Source organism: Cetorhinus maximus, chromosome 2, assembly GCF_964194155.1.
Source record: "Cetorhinus maximus chromosome 2, sCetMax3.hap1.1, whole genome shotgun sequence".
In the NCBI taxonomy this organism is placed as follows: domain Eukaryota; kingdom Metazoa; phylum Chordata; class Chondrichthyes; order Lamniformes; family Cetorhinidae; genus Cetorhinus; species Cetorhinus maximus.
In genome coordinates this window covers 93,028,023-93,041,571 of record NC_135880.1, presented here as the reverse complement: position 1 = coordinate 93,041,571, position 13,549 = coordinate 93,028,023, and the positions used below count along the sequence as shown (strand labels likewise).

The window sequence follows — 13,549 nt, the reverse complement described above, 5'->3', positions numbered from 1 at the left end:
GGACATTTGTTTACAACACAATACTGACGGTAATACCTAATTTCTTGATGCAAAGTAATGAAATATCTCTTGAAGCAATACCATCATCCATCTGCTTTTGAGATTTAGACTGCATTATTGGACTATTTGCTAAAGGCATTAAAATTAGCAGCACACCTGATCAACACCACAACTATACCATGATACTCACAAATACAAAAAGAAGTAACTAAGAGTACAAAATATTTTAGCATCATTATTCAATAAAATAAGGCTTGCAAAGTCTATTTATCAGGGTTAGGGGTATAATTTAATTAAAATAGTACAACAATTGATTTATTTCTGTCTCTCCAATGCTGTTTCTATTTGCACTATTTTTACTTCCTACAACTTATCAATCATTGAATGAAAAGTGACAAACTGTCAGGTAAACCATTTTTTGATCTTTGCCAACTAAAAATTAGGTCATAGAGGAAGTTCAGCAAAACACCCAAAGTGTTCTAAGTTCTAAATCTGAAATGTGGGTTAAATGAAAAAAAAATCTCTGCAGTCTGAACTTCAAACATCTGTAAAACAGCAAAATGTCAGTTTTCTGCAAACATTACAAATCACTTATGCAAACATGAATATACCAGTTCTTCAATCATTAAGTTATTCTCCATTTTGCACCCAATGAGTTCCAACTTTTAGAAAAATTAGACATACCTTGAACTACCTTTCTTTTTATTGTTTCTGTCTTTATTGCGATCCTTTTTGTCTTTCTTATCCTTTTTCTTGCCCCTTTTATTGTTATCATCCTCTTCACTCTCACTGTCCACTTGTTTTTTGCCCCTTTTTTCTTTCTTTTTCTTGTCCACTGACTCATCATCACTCCCATCATCATCAGAATCTTTCTTCTTAGATTTTACATTTCTCCTGTTCTTCCTATTTTTAGTTATTTCTTCCTCTGCTTCATCTGAGTTGTTTCTATTGGTTGATTTGGTCCTATTTTTCACATTTTTCTTTCTACTTTTCTCTTCTTTCTCCTCTTCCGATGCATCGGATCGCTCCTCTGATTCTTGTTCAGTCTTTCTCTTACCATTTCTGTTTCTTTGTGCTGTTTTCTTTGAGTTCTGTGGTTCCACATCTGAGTCATCATTATCTTAATTAGAATGGACAAAGCTGTATATTACATTTGCACTGAATCAGTAGCCCTAATTCCAAACATACAATTAAATAATAACCAGTGCGGAACAGTGGGACATAAGAAAGAATTCCCAGTGACACTATTACAACTTGTAATACAGAAACCTAAAGGATAAAAGGGTTGGCAACTTTCCTGACAGCAGGTAAATTATTTTCCACTATCTCACTATTCCCCATGATTTTGATAGGTCAGATGGAATCAAAGATCCTATCATGCTATTTAAAGATCAAGGAACCACACGGTTTCTATTTCTCTTCCACTTCTTCACGGAAGCAGAAATAGAAAGGAATTCAAATTGGGAAACCCAGTGTGCCGGACCTGAAATTAGTGGAAGTACTGACAGCCCTTCATCAAGTGGCACATAGGCAGATGGCAACACAAAAAAACGAAATGACTCAGAATTCTTTTACCTGCATCTGATGAAAAATGAAGCTTACGGTATTGTAATTTCTTTATTACCTTATTTGCAATGTACTGACACAAACAGGACAGTGCAATGGGCACTACAGTGGTCAGAAATTCAGCTACATGGGTCCATAGCCATTTCTTTCGAGCTTCTCTCTAATTAGTGTCACAAAATCGGGGAGCGGCAAGCATAAAATCCAGGAAATTATATCCTCTTCCTTCCATGGCACTTTACCATGGTGATATTTCCTAGTAAATCTACATTTGTAGAGTGCCTATACCTTTATGTATGGCATGGTGAAGATTACACGTGTGCATATGAAAACATCTCACCTGTTTCTTCATCCTGTTCCTCATCGTCACTTTCATCATTATCCAGTTCAATGCTCACTGTTGGAAAATAAATACCAACACGATATCATTCTGTAATCCCGGTTCTGCAATGAGCTGCTTTATGCTACACTTCAGTCTATGACTTCTTTAAATTAACTTCAAACTCTCATTACAACAAAAAGAGGACAGGAGGAGACTCATTTTTTTATCCATTCATAGGGCGTCGCTGGCTAGGCCAGCATATATAGCCCATCCTGAATTGCCCTTGAGAAGGTAGTGTGGTGGGCTGCCTTCTTGAACTGCTGCAGACTATGTGGCGTGGGTGTGAAGAAACTGACAAATCTGATGTAAACCTAAGATTTTAAGGTAATTATCCAAGTTAGCACCAAAAAAATGGCAGAGTTGACATAAAAGCTACCTTGACATGAAAATGGCAGCTAACTTGAATTATTGCCAATATGTAAAGTCAATAAGATATCTTTCAGGCTGTGAAGATTGGATGCAGCCAGAATAACCAGGTGCTTATCTGGAGTCTAAAGCCAGAATTCTCCAGCCTTGCTGGCGTCAGGCATCATTGTGGGGGTCGCAGGGGGAACAATATGGCAAGAAAGCCATAAATCTGGTTTACGGCGTTGTGAAGCCAGTTTGCAATCGTCCACTCCATCCGTCAATAGCGGACCGCGTTTGACACCACCAGATGTCAGGAATATCATTTTAATACATTTGCATCTAATTATAAGCCTTTGTCATGAAGCCATTAATGTATATAATATCATTGGAAAATATTTTCTTTTAAAATAGAGGTTTAGTCTGTGGGTGTGTCTTAATTGGATTGAAGCCAACTAGTCTGGGTGCTTTGATGTGTACTAGTTTTGATATGTAAGAGAGATAAAGTGCATTTTCATTTTTTGAATAGAGCATTCAAGAAGTGGGGTGAAGTCTGGCACCTAGCTAGCAGAGCCTAAGCAATATGTTTATATTACTAATAAGACTGGTACTATGAAATGGGGTTTTATTGTTGGAAGAGGTTGGTGATACAATGAGAATTTACATTCAATAAACTGTGTTAGGTATAAGGATAGAAGGTTTGTGTGTGCGGACAGAGGCAATGTAAGATCAAAGCAGCGGTAAGCCTCCAACAGTTTCCACAGGAACCAAAGTGAAAAGAACCTCATTTTGAATTTGTAAGGTGAAAATGCTTTGCCTGGTGTCTGGCTAAGTCTATGGGTTGCTATTGCCTTAATGGAGATTAGTTTGGGAATTTGTTAAAAGTTATAATAGTAGTAATTTGTAGCCATGTATATGTGTTTAATGTGTTGAAACTTAATAAGATGTTTCATTTAGTTTAATATAAAACCTCTCGAGAACTGGTGGTCTAATTCCTGAATTTAGAGTTGCATCCCTAACATGCCACTTAAAATATAAGTTATGACAGTTGTTTAAAGTTTCCCTCTCGAATTTTTTGATAACTCAGCTTTACCAAAAGGCTGACTCATAACACCCCTGCTCACTGAAATCATCTGCCCACGTCAAATTTATCACCCATGTTGGCATGACTTCAGAATGGCGTGCTTCACGACTGCCTTTAAAAGGCATGCACCTGGCGACCTGAACATCAAGGGGAACTCAGAGGTGAGTGCACACAGCTTTGCGCAGCACTCGCAAACATCGCCCATAGGACATCAAGGATGAGGCAATGTGCATTCGCAGGGTACACAGGCAAGTTGCTTTTTCCCGGCTGGCCTTCAGTGCAGCCCTGGGGCAAAGGCTCCAGTGTGGGTCAGACCACAGTCGGGGAGGTGGTAGGATCAAGGCAGCACAGACAGACTGAAGCAAAGACTCAAGCACATGCTGGTGGGGGGCGGGGGGAGGGGGTGGTAAGGGAAGTGACCATGCATCTGGAAAAGTGTGTCAAAAGTGAGTATTCTTCTGCAGCTGAATGGTGCCAGCTCCAGCTCCATTGACATGCTTGGAGTTGGACCTCTGAAACTTTTCTGCCCACTCAAGCAACGCAAATGCATGAAAATGCCACCAAATGCTCCAGAACTTTTCGCATCTCTGGTGCAGACTGCAAACCTGTGCAGGATCTTGCAAGCCTCCACATACAAGTGTATCCAGGAGGTCATGGACACCATCTTTGCAATGGCACAGAACTTTGTACATTTTGCCCAGGATCAGGAAAACCAGGAAGCAAGAGCGCTGGGATTTGTGCAGTTCTCAGGTTTTCCACAGGTGAAGGGTGCCATCGACTGCATTCACATAGTGTTTAGATCTCTGTGGCAACAAGCAGTTGTTATGATATGGCAGGTGGCATTTGCCAGGCTAACCAAATTCACAAGGGAAACTTGGCTACGCTATCACAACAATCCTGCAGGTCTGCGCACGATTCCCAGGTAGGGTTCACGACTCCTACATCCTGAGGGGTCTCAGATACCTGACATTTTCCAGGGTCCAAAGAGGCTGCTGGTTGGCACCTCAGGGACAAGGGCTACCCACAGAGGACGTGGCTGATGACCCCTGTGCGACGGCTTCAGGCTACAGCAGAGCAACGATACAACGAGGCTCACGCTGCAGCCCGGACTTTGATGGAGCAAACGAAAGGCATTTTGAAAATGAGGTTCCAGTGCCCCAACAGGTCTGACAGAGAACTGCAATAAAGACCCCAGAGTGTGTCCCGCATCATTGTCACTTGCTGCGCGCTCCATAACCTGGCCCTGCAATGGGGGGAGGACCTGGCTGTTGAGCAGATGGAGGAGCTACACATATCCTATGATGAGGAAGACATCGAAGGAGATGATGATGATGAGGTCCTCAAAGTCGAGGATGCCAGTGATGAGGCCATCGCACTGGCCAGATGAGGAAGGCTCACTTGGGAGGCCCTCACAAGCCGCAGGATTCATGGAGGCGATGACAAGATGCAGTGACGACAGTCCTGACGTCCTCACCTTGCATCTGTGAACATTTGACTCCATTTTGGCTGATGGCAATGCACATATTTTTTATTCATTCATGGGATGTGGGCTTCGCTGGCTGGGCCAGCATTTATTGCCAATACCTAGTTGCTCTTGAGAAGGTGGTGGTGAGCTGCCTTCTTGAACCGCTGTAGGTACACCCACAGTGCTGTTAGGAAGGGAGTTCCAGGATTTTGACCCAGCGACAGTGAAGGAATGGCGTTATATTTCCAAGTCAGGGTGGTGAATGACTTGGACGGGAACTTCCAGGTGGTGGTCTTCCCATCTATCTGCTGCCTTTGTCTTTCTAGATGGTAGTGGTTGTGGGTTTGGAAGGTGCTGTCAAAGGAGCCTTGGTGAATTCCTGCATTGCATCTTGTAGATGGTACACACTGCTGCTACTGTGCATACCCTCAGTACTCAAGCTCATGTCATGGAGATGCAGTGGAGGCCCTAATAGTCATTAGATTCCAGGAGGATAAGGATGACATGCAGTGAGGACACTCCATAGATCTTCACATTGCTTTTGTGAATGTCTGACTCCTGTCTGGCTGAGGGCAGCTTGCTTGCGCCCTGTATTCAGGGTAACATACAGCCGCAGCCGTGAAACTTTAAATACACCTGATCCTATGCCTGCCTTCAGCACCTGACACCTTCGGGAGCACAGCATCACTAGTCACAGATGCTGAAGAGATGAGAGACCAGCCCCACCTCAGAGGTGCTGAGAGCACACAGAGAGAAAGACGGAACTCTGTGACGCCTGCCCATGACATTCTGGCAGCAATGACAAGCACCATCGAGGTGCAGACGTCACTAATGTGTCCAGTGAGTGTGAAGTTGGACCATCACTTTAGTCTGAAGGTTACACACTGCACAGAGAAGAGGCCCTGGACTGAGACACCTGCCTTTATCTTGTGCAGGAACAAAGGTTTCACATCTGAGTGACACAAACACTGCTCATCAGAACAAGGAGCCATAGGCAGGGAGACATTCTTGGGAGTTTATTGACAACAGTGATAGTATATACAAGTGATTAACACCCGTGCCCAGGCTATGCAACTACATCTTCTTAACTTTCCTAACCCTGCCGCTAGGTCTTGGTGATCCCTGGCCATCTACAACAGAGGTGGAGGCAGCCTGCTGACTGCTATGCCCTGTCTATCATGACCTTGGTGGGTGTCCTCTGGAGGGCCAAGACCAGGAGGGCCCCTGCCTGCTTTTGGGGTCCTGGTCTGTGGCAGTGGCACCCTCCTCAGCTGTGGAGCTGGAACTGCTGAAGTCATAGAAAGAGGGGATTCGAATGGGCCAGACACTCCCAAACTCACCTGGATGGATGGCCCCAAGAGGCACACCTGCTGATTCTCCTCCCTCCGGGTGACCAAGGGCTGATTCCTTGAGGAGAAGGGGTAGCTGGAATGAGATCGAGCTGCCCCGCACTCCTCTTGCGTACACACTGTTAGAGGCCAACTATGCCGTCATTGATGGAGTTGAGCCCGCACAGCAGTGCAGGAGCGACGTCCTGGACCAAGGTCTCCATGGCGACCGCATCCTACCAGTTTTGACCTCGGTGCGTTGGCATGCCGGCACTATCATCTCAGCCTGAAGGGGCACTGACTCCTCCATCATGCCTTCCAGTCTAAGGAGTGCAGCGGACATCCCTTCCTGATGTTCCCGAGCTTGTCTTTTGCAGCTCCAGCAACTGTAACATGATCGAGTCCAGAGGCTTGTCGTCTGACTCAGACTCAGCAAATTTCATGCCTCCAGCAGTCCTCCGAGTGCCGGACACCTGGGAAGTCCCTGCTGCCACCTGCTATGGATCAGACAGTGTGATGTGCTCACCAGATTGTGATCCCAAGGCTACTCTGAAGCTAGGTCCCACCGAGGTGTGTGACTCTGCGCTGGTAGAGGGTGTGGGTGAGTTCTGTGATGGGACTTCAAGGAGGGTGCCTTCAGATTCCTCTTTTGTCTCCATGGTAGAAGACACAAAAGGCATCCTAAAAATATAGGATTGCAGGGGGCAAAAGGGACAAGGAACTAATAAAAATCACTATCACAAGAGAAAAAGTACTAGGAAAACTAATGGACTAAAGGCTAACAAATCCCCTAGACTTGAAGGCCTGCATCCTAGAACCATAAAGAAAGTGGCTGCGGAGATAGTGAATACATTAGTTGTAATTTTCCAAAATTCCATAGATTCTGGAAGGTCCCAACGGATTAGAAAGCCACAAATGTAACATCACTATTCATTAAAGGAGGGAGACAGAAAGCAGGAAACTTAGGCCAGTTAGTCTAACATCCTTCATTGGGAGAATGCTAGAACCCATTATTAAGGAGATAGTAGCAGGACATTAAGCCTAGGTATTAACCCAGAGGCGGGCAGGGGGATCACCATGCTGGGAGCATGGCAAGCTAACCCTGTTATATTTGCTTGCCGGCTCCAGGGTAATGGTCCCACATTCAAAGGCTCTCAGTGCCTGATCAAGGGACACGGCATCAGGAAGGAGACATCCGCTGAGAGCCACCCTCCTGTCTTTGCTGCTGACTCCTACACAAACCCTCCTCCCGCACAACCCCCACCTTGTGAAACTCCTCCCACCATAACTCAAGCCTGCTCTGGGTCCTGGGCCTCGGGTGGTTTTCATTCTGGAAGCAGCCGCCGCCTCCTAGCTGGTAACTCTCAGTGGGTAGGACTTCCGCCCTCGGGTCCTGATCCCAGGGAAAGATCCATCACTGGCCTGTCGACTTTCTGATTGGCACGTAATACCAGTGGGCCTTCCCACCGACTTGTCAGATGCTGAAGCAGCCCATGTTCATATGCAGCAAGACCTGGAAAACATTCAGGCTTGGGTTGACAAGCAAGTAACATTCAGACCACACAAGTCCCAGGCATTGACCATCTCTACCAAGAGAAAATCTAACCATCTCCCCTTGACATTCAATGGCATTACCATTGCCGAATCCCCCACTATCAACATCCTAGGGGTTACCATTCACCAGAAACTGAACTGGACTAGCCATGTAACTGCTGTAACTAGAGGAGCAGGTCCAAGGCTCAGATTCTGCAGCATGTAACTCACCTCCTCACTTCCCAAAGTTTTAACTATCAACAAGGTACAAGTCAAGAGTGTGATGGAATACTGTCCACTTGCTTGGATGAGTGCAGCTCCAACACTCAAGATGCTCAATGCCATCCGGGTGTATTAATCTATATTTAATGGGTAGGAATTCTTAAGAACAGCTTGGATGAATAATCTGTTCGCATTCACATTACAGAACTTTTTACTCATTTCTCCTTTTTTTCTATAGCTAAGGCTATTATATTAACATACCCCAAAGTGCACTTAGCTATCTTAGATATGAGTTCTATCCTTTATCTTCTGTCTGTTCAATATCCTCACAAAATTACACTACTTTTTATTATCAAGGGGACAAGATGATCTGAGCTGTGGACTTCAGACAACAGTGCTTAATGTCTGGTCTAATGACTGTAATTATAACAATGCAGTGGAAGGATACAGCTCCTGAAATTGCTTCTCTGATTTTGATTTTCAATTATGCCTCATATACCCCATATCACTGAAAGAAATAGAACAACTAATGGATACAGATCAGCAGCCTTTCACAATTGTGTTAATTGATTTGAAGCAGACGATGCAGATTAAATGGCATATCAAAAAACTGAAATGGAAAATTGCATTGCTGTGTGGCATTTCTGTAGAGCAAATTGCTGTGCCACAGCAGTTAATTTGAGCCTTGAGTTGGAAAAAAAACTGTAGATGTAAGTTAAAGAGTCGTTTTAATGACAGCACAAGTATCCAGAATAGAAAGGTCTATTGTTCACATTGGAAATATTAGTAAATAATCAAAATGGTATCAAATGTTAAAGAGTGCAGAAACCAAATGCATGGTTTGTCTTGACTACAAACCTGAGAACGAAACGGTATAAGTGCTTAGAAAACTTCATTACACGAGTAATGGTGCTGAACTACAGGCATGCCAGCTGCCAGGTAAATGAACTTTTGCCAATGTAAACAATACCGGAATAGTTATCTTTTTTAACCTCATGAATCTTCTTCCAGTCCCCTGCTGCTTTTTAAAATTTGCATACGTTTTACCTCAAAATAGTGAAACTCATATCCTTTACCCAATTTTTCTTATTTAATAAGGCAAACAATATTGAAAAATTCCAGTCGTAAATGAATGCCAAATTTTGTTTTGAAATATTTCAATATATCCTGGGCCAGAATTGTGGCCCCGCACGCCGACGCGTAAAATGATGCGCAGTGACGTCGGGCATGCGTCCCAACGTCACCGCGCATCAGGCGTGCACCAGAGTCGGCTGTGCGCCCGCCAAACTGTCAAAGACTTGTTAAGGCCATTAACAAACTAATTAACTAAATTGATAGGGCTGCCCGTCCAACCTTAAGGTTGGTGGGCAGGCGAAGAGCCCAGGCGGCCTTCGTATTTTTCATGAAACCTCATCCACTGTTGGGGTGAGGTTTCATGAAGGGTTTATTAAATTAATAAATACTTTTTAAACATTTGATAAACATGTCCCAACTCTTGTGACACTGTCACATAAGGGGACATGTGTAAATGATATTTAACTTTTTTAATTTTGATGTTTCAAATTGAACTTAATCTCCCTGAGGCAGCTCCACACCTCAAGGAGATTTCTGCGCTCTCTCGCGTGCGTGCACGAAAGAGCGTAGGCTCCAGCTCTCCCTCCTCCCCCCCGCCCGCACAGGTACCACTGAGCGCTTTGAGGTGCGCGTCACACTGGGTGGGCCTTAATTGGCCCACCCATGTAAAATGCTGGCACGCAGCAGGTCGCAGGTGGCGATCGGCTCTGCGCCCGTTCCCGAACAGCCTGCCCGATGGAGAGAAAATTCTCCCCCTGATGATTTGCAAATCCGTCACCAAGGGGTATTCCTCAAGGGCAATTAGGGATGGGTGATAAACGCTGGCCTAGCCAGCAACACCCACATCCCATAAATGAATTTTTAAAAATGGGGATGCTGACCAATATTGCAGCTAGACTGATTATGAAATCTACTAATGGAAGTCAATTTGTGTTTTCTCCTGATTGCAAGTATTTTTTCGAACGTTTATACCCCTCAAGGCTAGATTGTCATTGATGAAGAATAAAGTGCTTATTTCACCTTGTTCAAGCATATCAGTGTTAGGCTAGCACAAGTTAGATGCAAGGGAAAATTCCCTCTACGCTGGTTCAAGAGGTGGAATCTTCCTGGTCCCTCAGAGTTGTCCCTCAAGCTAGGACAGAAGGAAATTTTGAAAATAACCACATCGAGGCAGTGGTCTAATGTATTCCTGCCTCTGGACAATCTTGCCAGAGGTGGGGTGAAACTGGAAAGACTACCTGCCTGGCAGCAGGTGACCAGTTTATGCAACTAAGAGCCCAATTGTGGACAAATTGGGTACATCTCTGGGATCTTCCGAGTGGCAGAGACGCTCCCTGCTGAGGCCAAAGCCTGGCAGGTGCCTGGAGGTGGCTTGCCAGCAGCTGCCTGGGGGGCCTAAGATGCTTCTTTCAGGTCCCCCTGCCAACCACCCACCAGAGGCGGAGGAATCAGGGGACCACATCTGTGACCAAGAGCCATAGAGTCATAGAGGTCTACAGCACAGAAAAAGGCCCTTCGGCCCTTCGAGTCTGCGCCGGTCAAACAAGTACCTAACTATTCTAATCCCATTTTCCAGCATGAGGCCCATAGCCTTGTATGCCATGGCATCGCAAGTGCACATACAAATACTTCTTAAATGTTATGAGGGTTTCTGCCTCTATCACCCTTTCAGGAGTGAGTTCCAGATTCCCACCATCCTCTGGGTGAAAAAATTCTTCCTCATATCACCTCTAAACCTCCTGCCCCATACCTTAAATCTATGCCCCCTGGTTATTGATCCCTCCACCAAGGGGAAAAGTTCCTTCCTATCTACCCTATCCATGCCCCCTCATAATTTTATACAGCTCAATCATGTCCCCCCTCAATCTCCTTTGCTCTAGGGAAAATAACCCCAGTCTATCCAATCTCTCCTCAAAACTAAAACTCTCCAGCCCAGGCAACGTCCTGGTAAATCTCCTCTGCACTCTCTCTAGTGCTTCCTATAATGCAGATTCCAAAACTGCACACGATACTCTAGCTGTGGCCTAACCAGCATTTTATACAGTCCAAGGATAAGCTCTCTGCTCTTATATTCTATGCATTGGCTAATAAAGGCAAGAATCCCATAAGCCTTCTCAATCACCTTATCTACCTCTTCCCCTACCTTAAGGGACCAGTGAACATGCACACCAAGGTCCCTCTGATCCTTGGTACTTCCTAGGGTCCTACCATTCATTCTGTTTTCCCGTGCCCGGTTTGTCCTGCCCAAGTGCATCACCTCACAATTATCCAGATTAAATTCCATTTGCCACTGATCAGCCCATCTGACTAGCCTGTCTGCATCCTCCTGTAATTTAAGGCTATCCTCCTCACTGTTTACCACCCCACCAATTTTCATGTCATTCGCGAACTTACTGATCAACCCTCTTACATTCAAGCCTAAATTGTTTATATATACCACAAACAGCAAGGGACCCAACACCGATCCCTGTGAAACTCCACTGGACACATGCATCCAGTCACAAAAACACCCCTCGACCATCACCCTCTGTTTCCTGCCACTCAGCCAATTCTGGATCCAATTTGCCAAATTGCCTTGAATCCCATGGGCTCTTACCTTCGTTATCAGTCTCTCATGCGGGACCTTTTCAAAAGCTTTGCTAAAGTCCAAGTAGACGACATCAAATGCATTGCCCTCATCTACACACCTAGTCACCTCTTCGAAAAATTCAATCAAATTGGTCAGACATGACCTCCCCTCAACAAAACCATGCTGACTGTCCTTGATTAATCCCTGCCTCTCCAAGTGTAGATTAATTCTGTCCCTCAGAATTGCTTCCAATAGCTTCCCCACCACTGAGGTTAGACTGACTGGCCTGTAGTTCCCTGGTTTATCCCTTCCTCCCTTCTTGAATAATAGTACCACATCGGCTGTCCTCCAGTCATCTGGCATCTCTCCTGTGGCCTGAGAGGTATTGAAAGTTATTGCCAGCGCCCCTGCTATCTCCTCCCTTGCCTCACTCAACGGCCTGGGATATATTTCATCAAGGCCTGGAGATTTATCAACTTTTAAGCCTACCAGAACCTACTTAGAACCTCTTCCCTTTCTATGCTAATTTCTTTAATTATATCACAGTCCTCTGCCTGATTTCCATACCCACGCTGTCCCTCTCACTTGTGAACACCGACACAAAGTATTCATTTAGACCCCTACCTACGTTTTCCAGCTCCACACACAAATTGCCACTATGGTCTTTAATGGGCCCTACTCTTTCCCGAGTTATACTCTTACTCTTAAATGTACTTGTAAAATAACTTTGGACTTTCCTTTATTTTACCTGCCAATGTTTTTTCATGCCCCCTTTTTGCTCTCCTAATTTCCTTTTTTAAGATCCCCCCTACACATTCTTTACTCCTCTAGGGCTTCCGTTGTTTTGACCCCTTGATATCTGCCATAAGCCTCCCTTTTTCTCTTTATCCAATCCTGTATGTCCCTCAACATCCAGGGTTCCCTGGATTTGTTGGTCCCATCCTTTATCTTTACTGGAAAATGTTGGCCCTGTACTCTCCCTATTTCCTTCTTGAATGAGTCCCACTGCTCTGACGCAGATTTACCTAAAAGTAGGTGCTCCCAGTCCACTCTGATCAAATCATATCGGATTTTATTAAAATCGGCCTTCCCCCAATTTAGAACTCTGATTTCTGGCCCATCCTTGTCCTTTTCCATAACAGCCTTGAATCTAACAGAGTTATAGGCCAGAATTTTTCCAGCGGCAAGTTGGGGGCGGGGCCCGCTTGCCAACGCGAAAATGATGCGGGATGACGTCGGGCGGAACCCCCGACATCATCCCGCCCCATTTAAATATTCAGGATGGCGGGCAAACAGCAAAATCAGCTGTCCGCCCGCCGACTTGTCAATGGCCAATTGAGGCCATTGCTGGGGTAGTTAACCCAATTTATAAACCCTTCATGAAACCTCAACCCACCTGTGGATGAAGTTCCATGAAAAATGCGAAGGCCGTCCGGGCTCTTTGCCTGCCTGCTAACCGCAAGGTTGGAGAGGCAGCCCTGATAATTATTTCAACTGCTACTTAAATGGCCTTAATAGGCCTTTGACAGTTCGGCGGGCATGCAGCCAACTCCAGTGTGCACGCGTCAAACTGAAGATCGGAATGATGCGCGGTGGCATTGGGACGCACGCCCAACGTCATCGCATGTCATTTTACGCATTGGCGAGCAGGGCCCGCCTGCCCCCCCACACGCCAACCAGAAGATTCAGGCCTATGTTTCGATGTTTTTATGAGTCCGTATGACCCTTCAGAGCTAAAGAGAAGTAGAAATGTGATGAAATGTATACTGTTTAAGGGGGGTGGAGCAGGTGAAGCTGGATAGAAGGCCAGCGATAGGTGGAGGCTAAGGAGAGATTGACAAAGATGTCATGGACAAAAAGACAAAGGGAGTGGTAATGGTAGTGGTAAGGGCTAAAGGAGGTGCTGATAGTGGCATTTTTTTTCACTGTCTGAGGTGGGTGCTGCTGAAGTAAGTAGATGGGAGCAGGGCACTTCCATTCCTGA

General features: G+C 45.2%; 2 protein-coding genes across 2 annotated transcripts in view; one reads left to right on the top strand and one right to left on the bottom strand.

The window, feature by feature from the left end:
• Positions 1–4,875, bottom strand: part of LOC144691242 (transmembrane channel-like protein 1) — a 113,570-nt gene extending 108,695 nt beyond the window's left edge. The window contains exons 1-3 of the mRNA XM_078559290.1: positions 4,773–4,875; positions 1,904–1,960; positions 685–1,120 (exon numbers count right to left, since the gene is read on the bottom strand). Coding sequence (XP_078415416.1) covers positions 685–1,120; positions 1,904–1,960; positions 4,773–4,875 — 596 coding nt within the window. The remainder of the gene's footprint in view (positions 1–684; positions 1,121–1,903; positions 1,961–4,772) is intronic.
• Positions 1–13,549, top strand: part of LOC144695939 (AN1-type zinc finger protein 5-like) — a 506,091-nt gene that overhangs the window by 360,291 nt on the left and 132,251 nt on the right. The window lies entirely within an intron of this gene.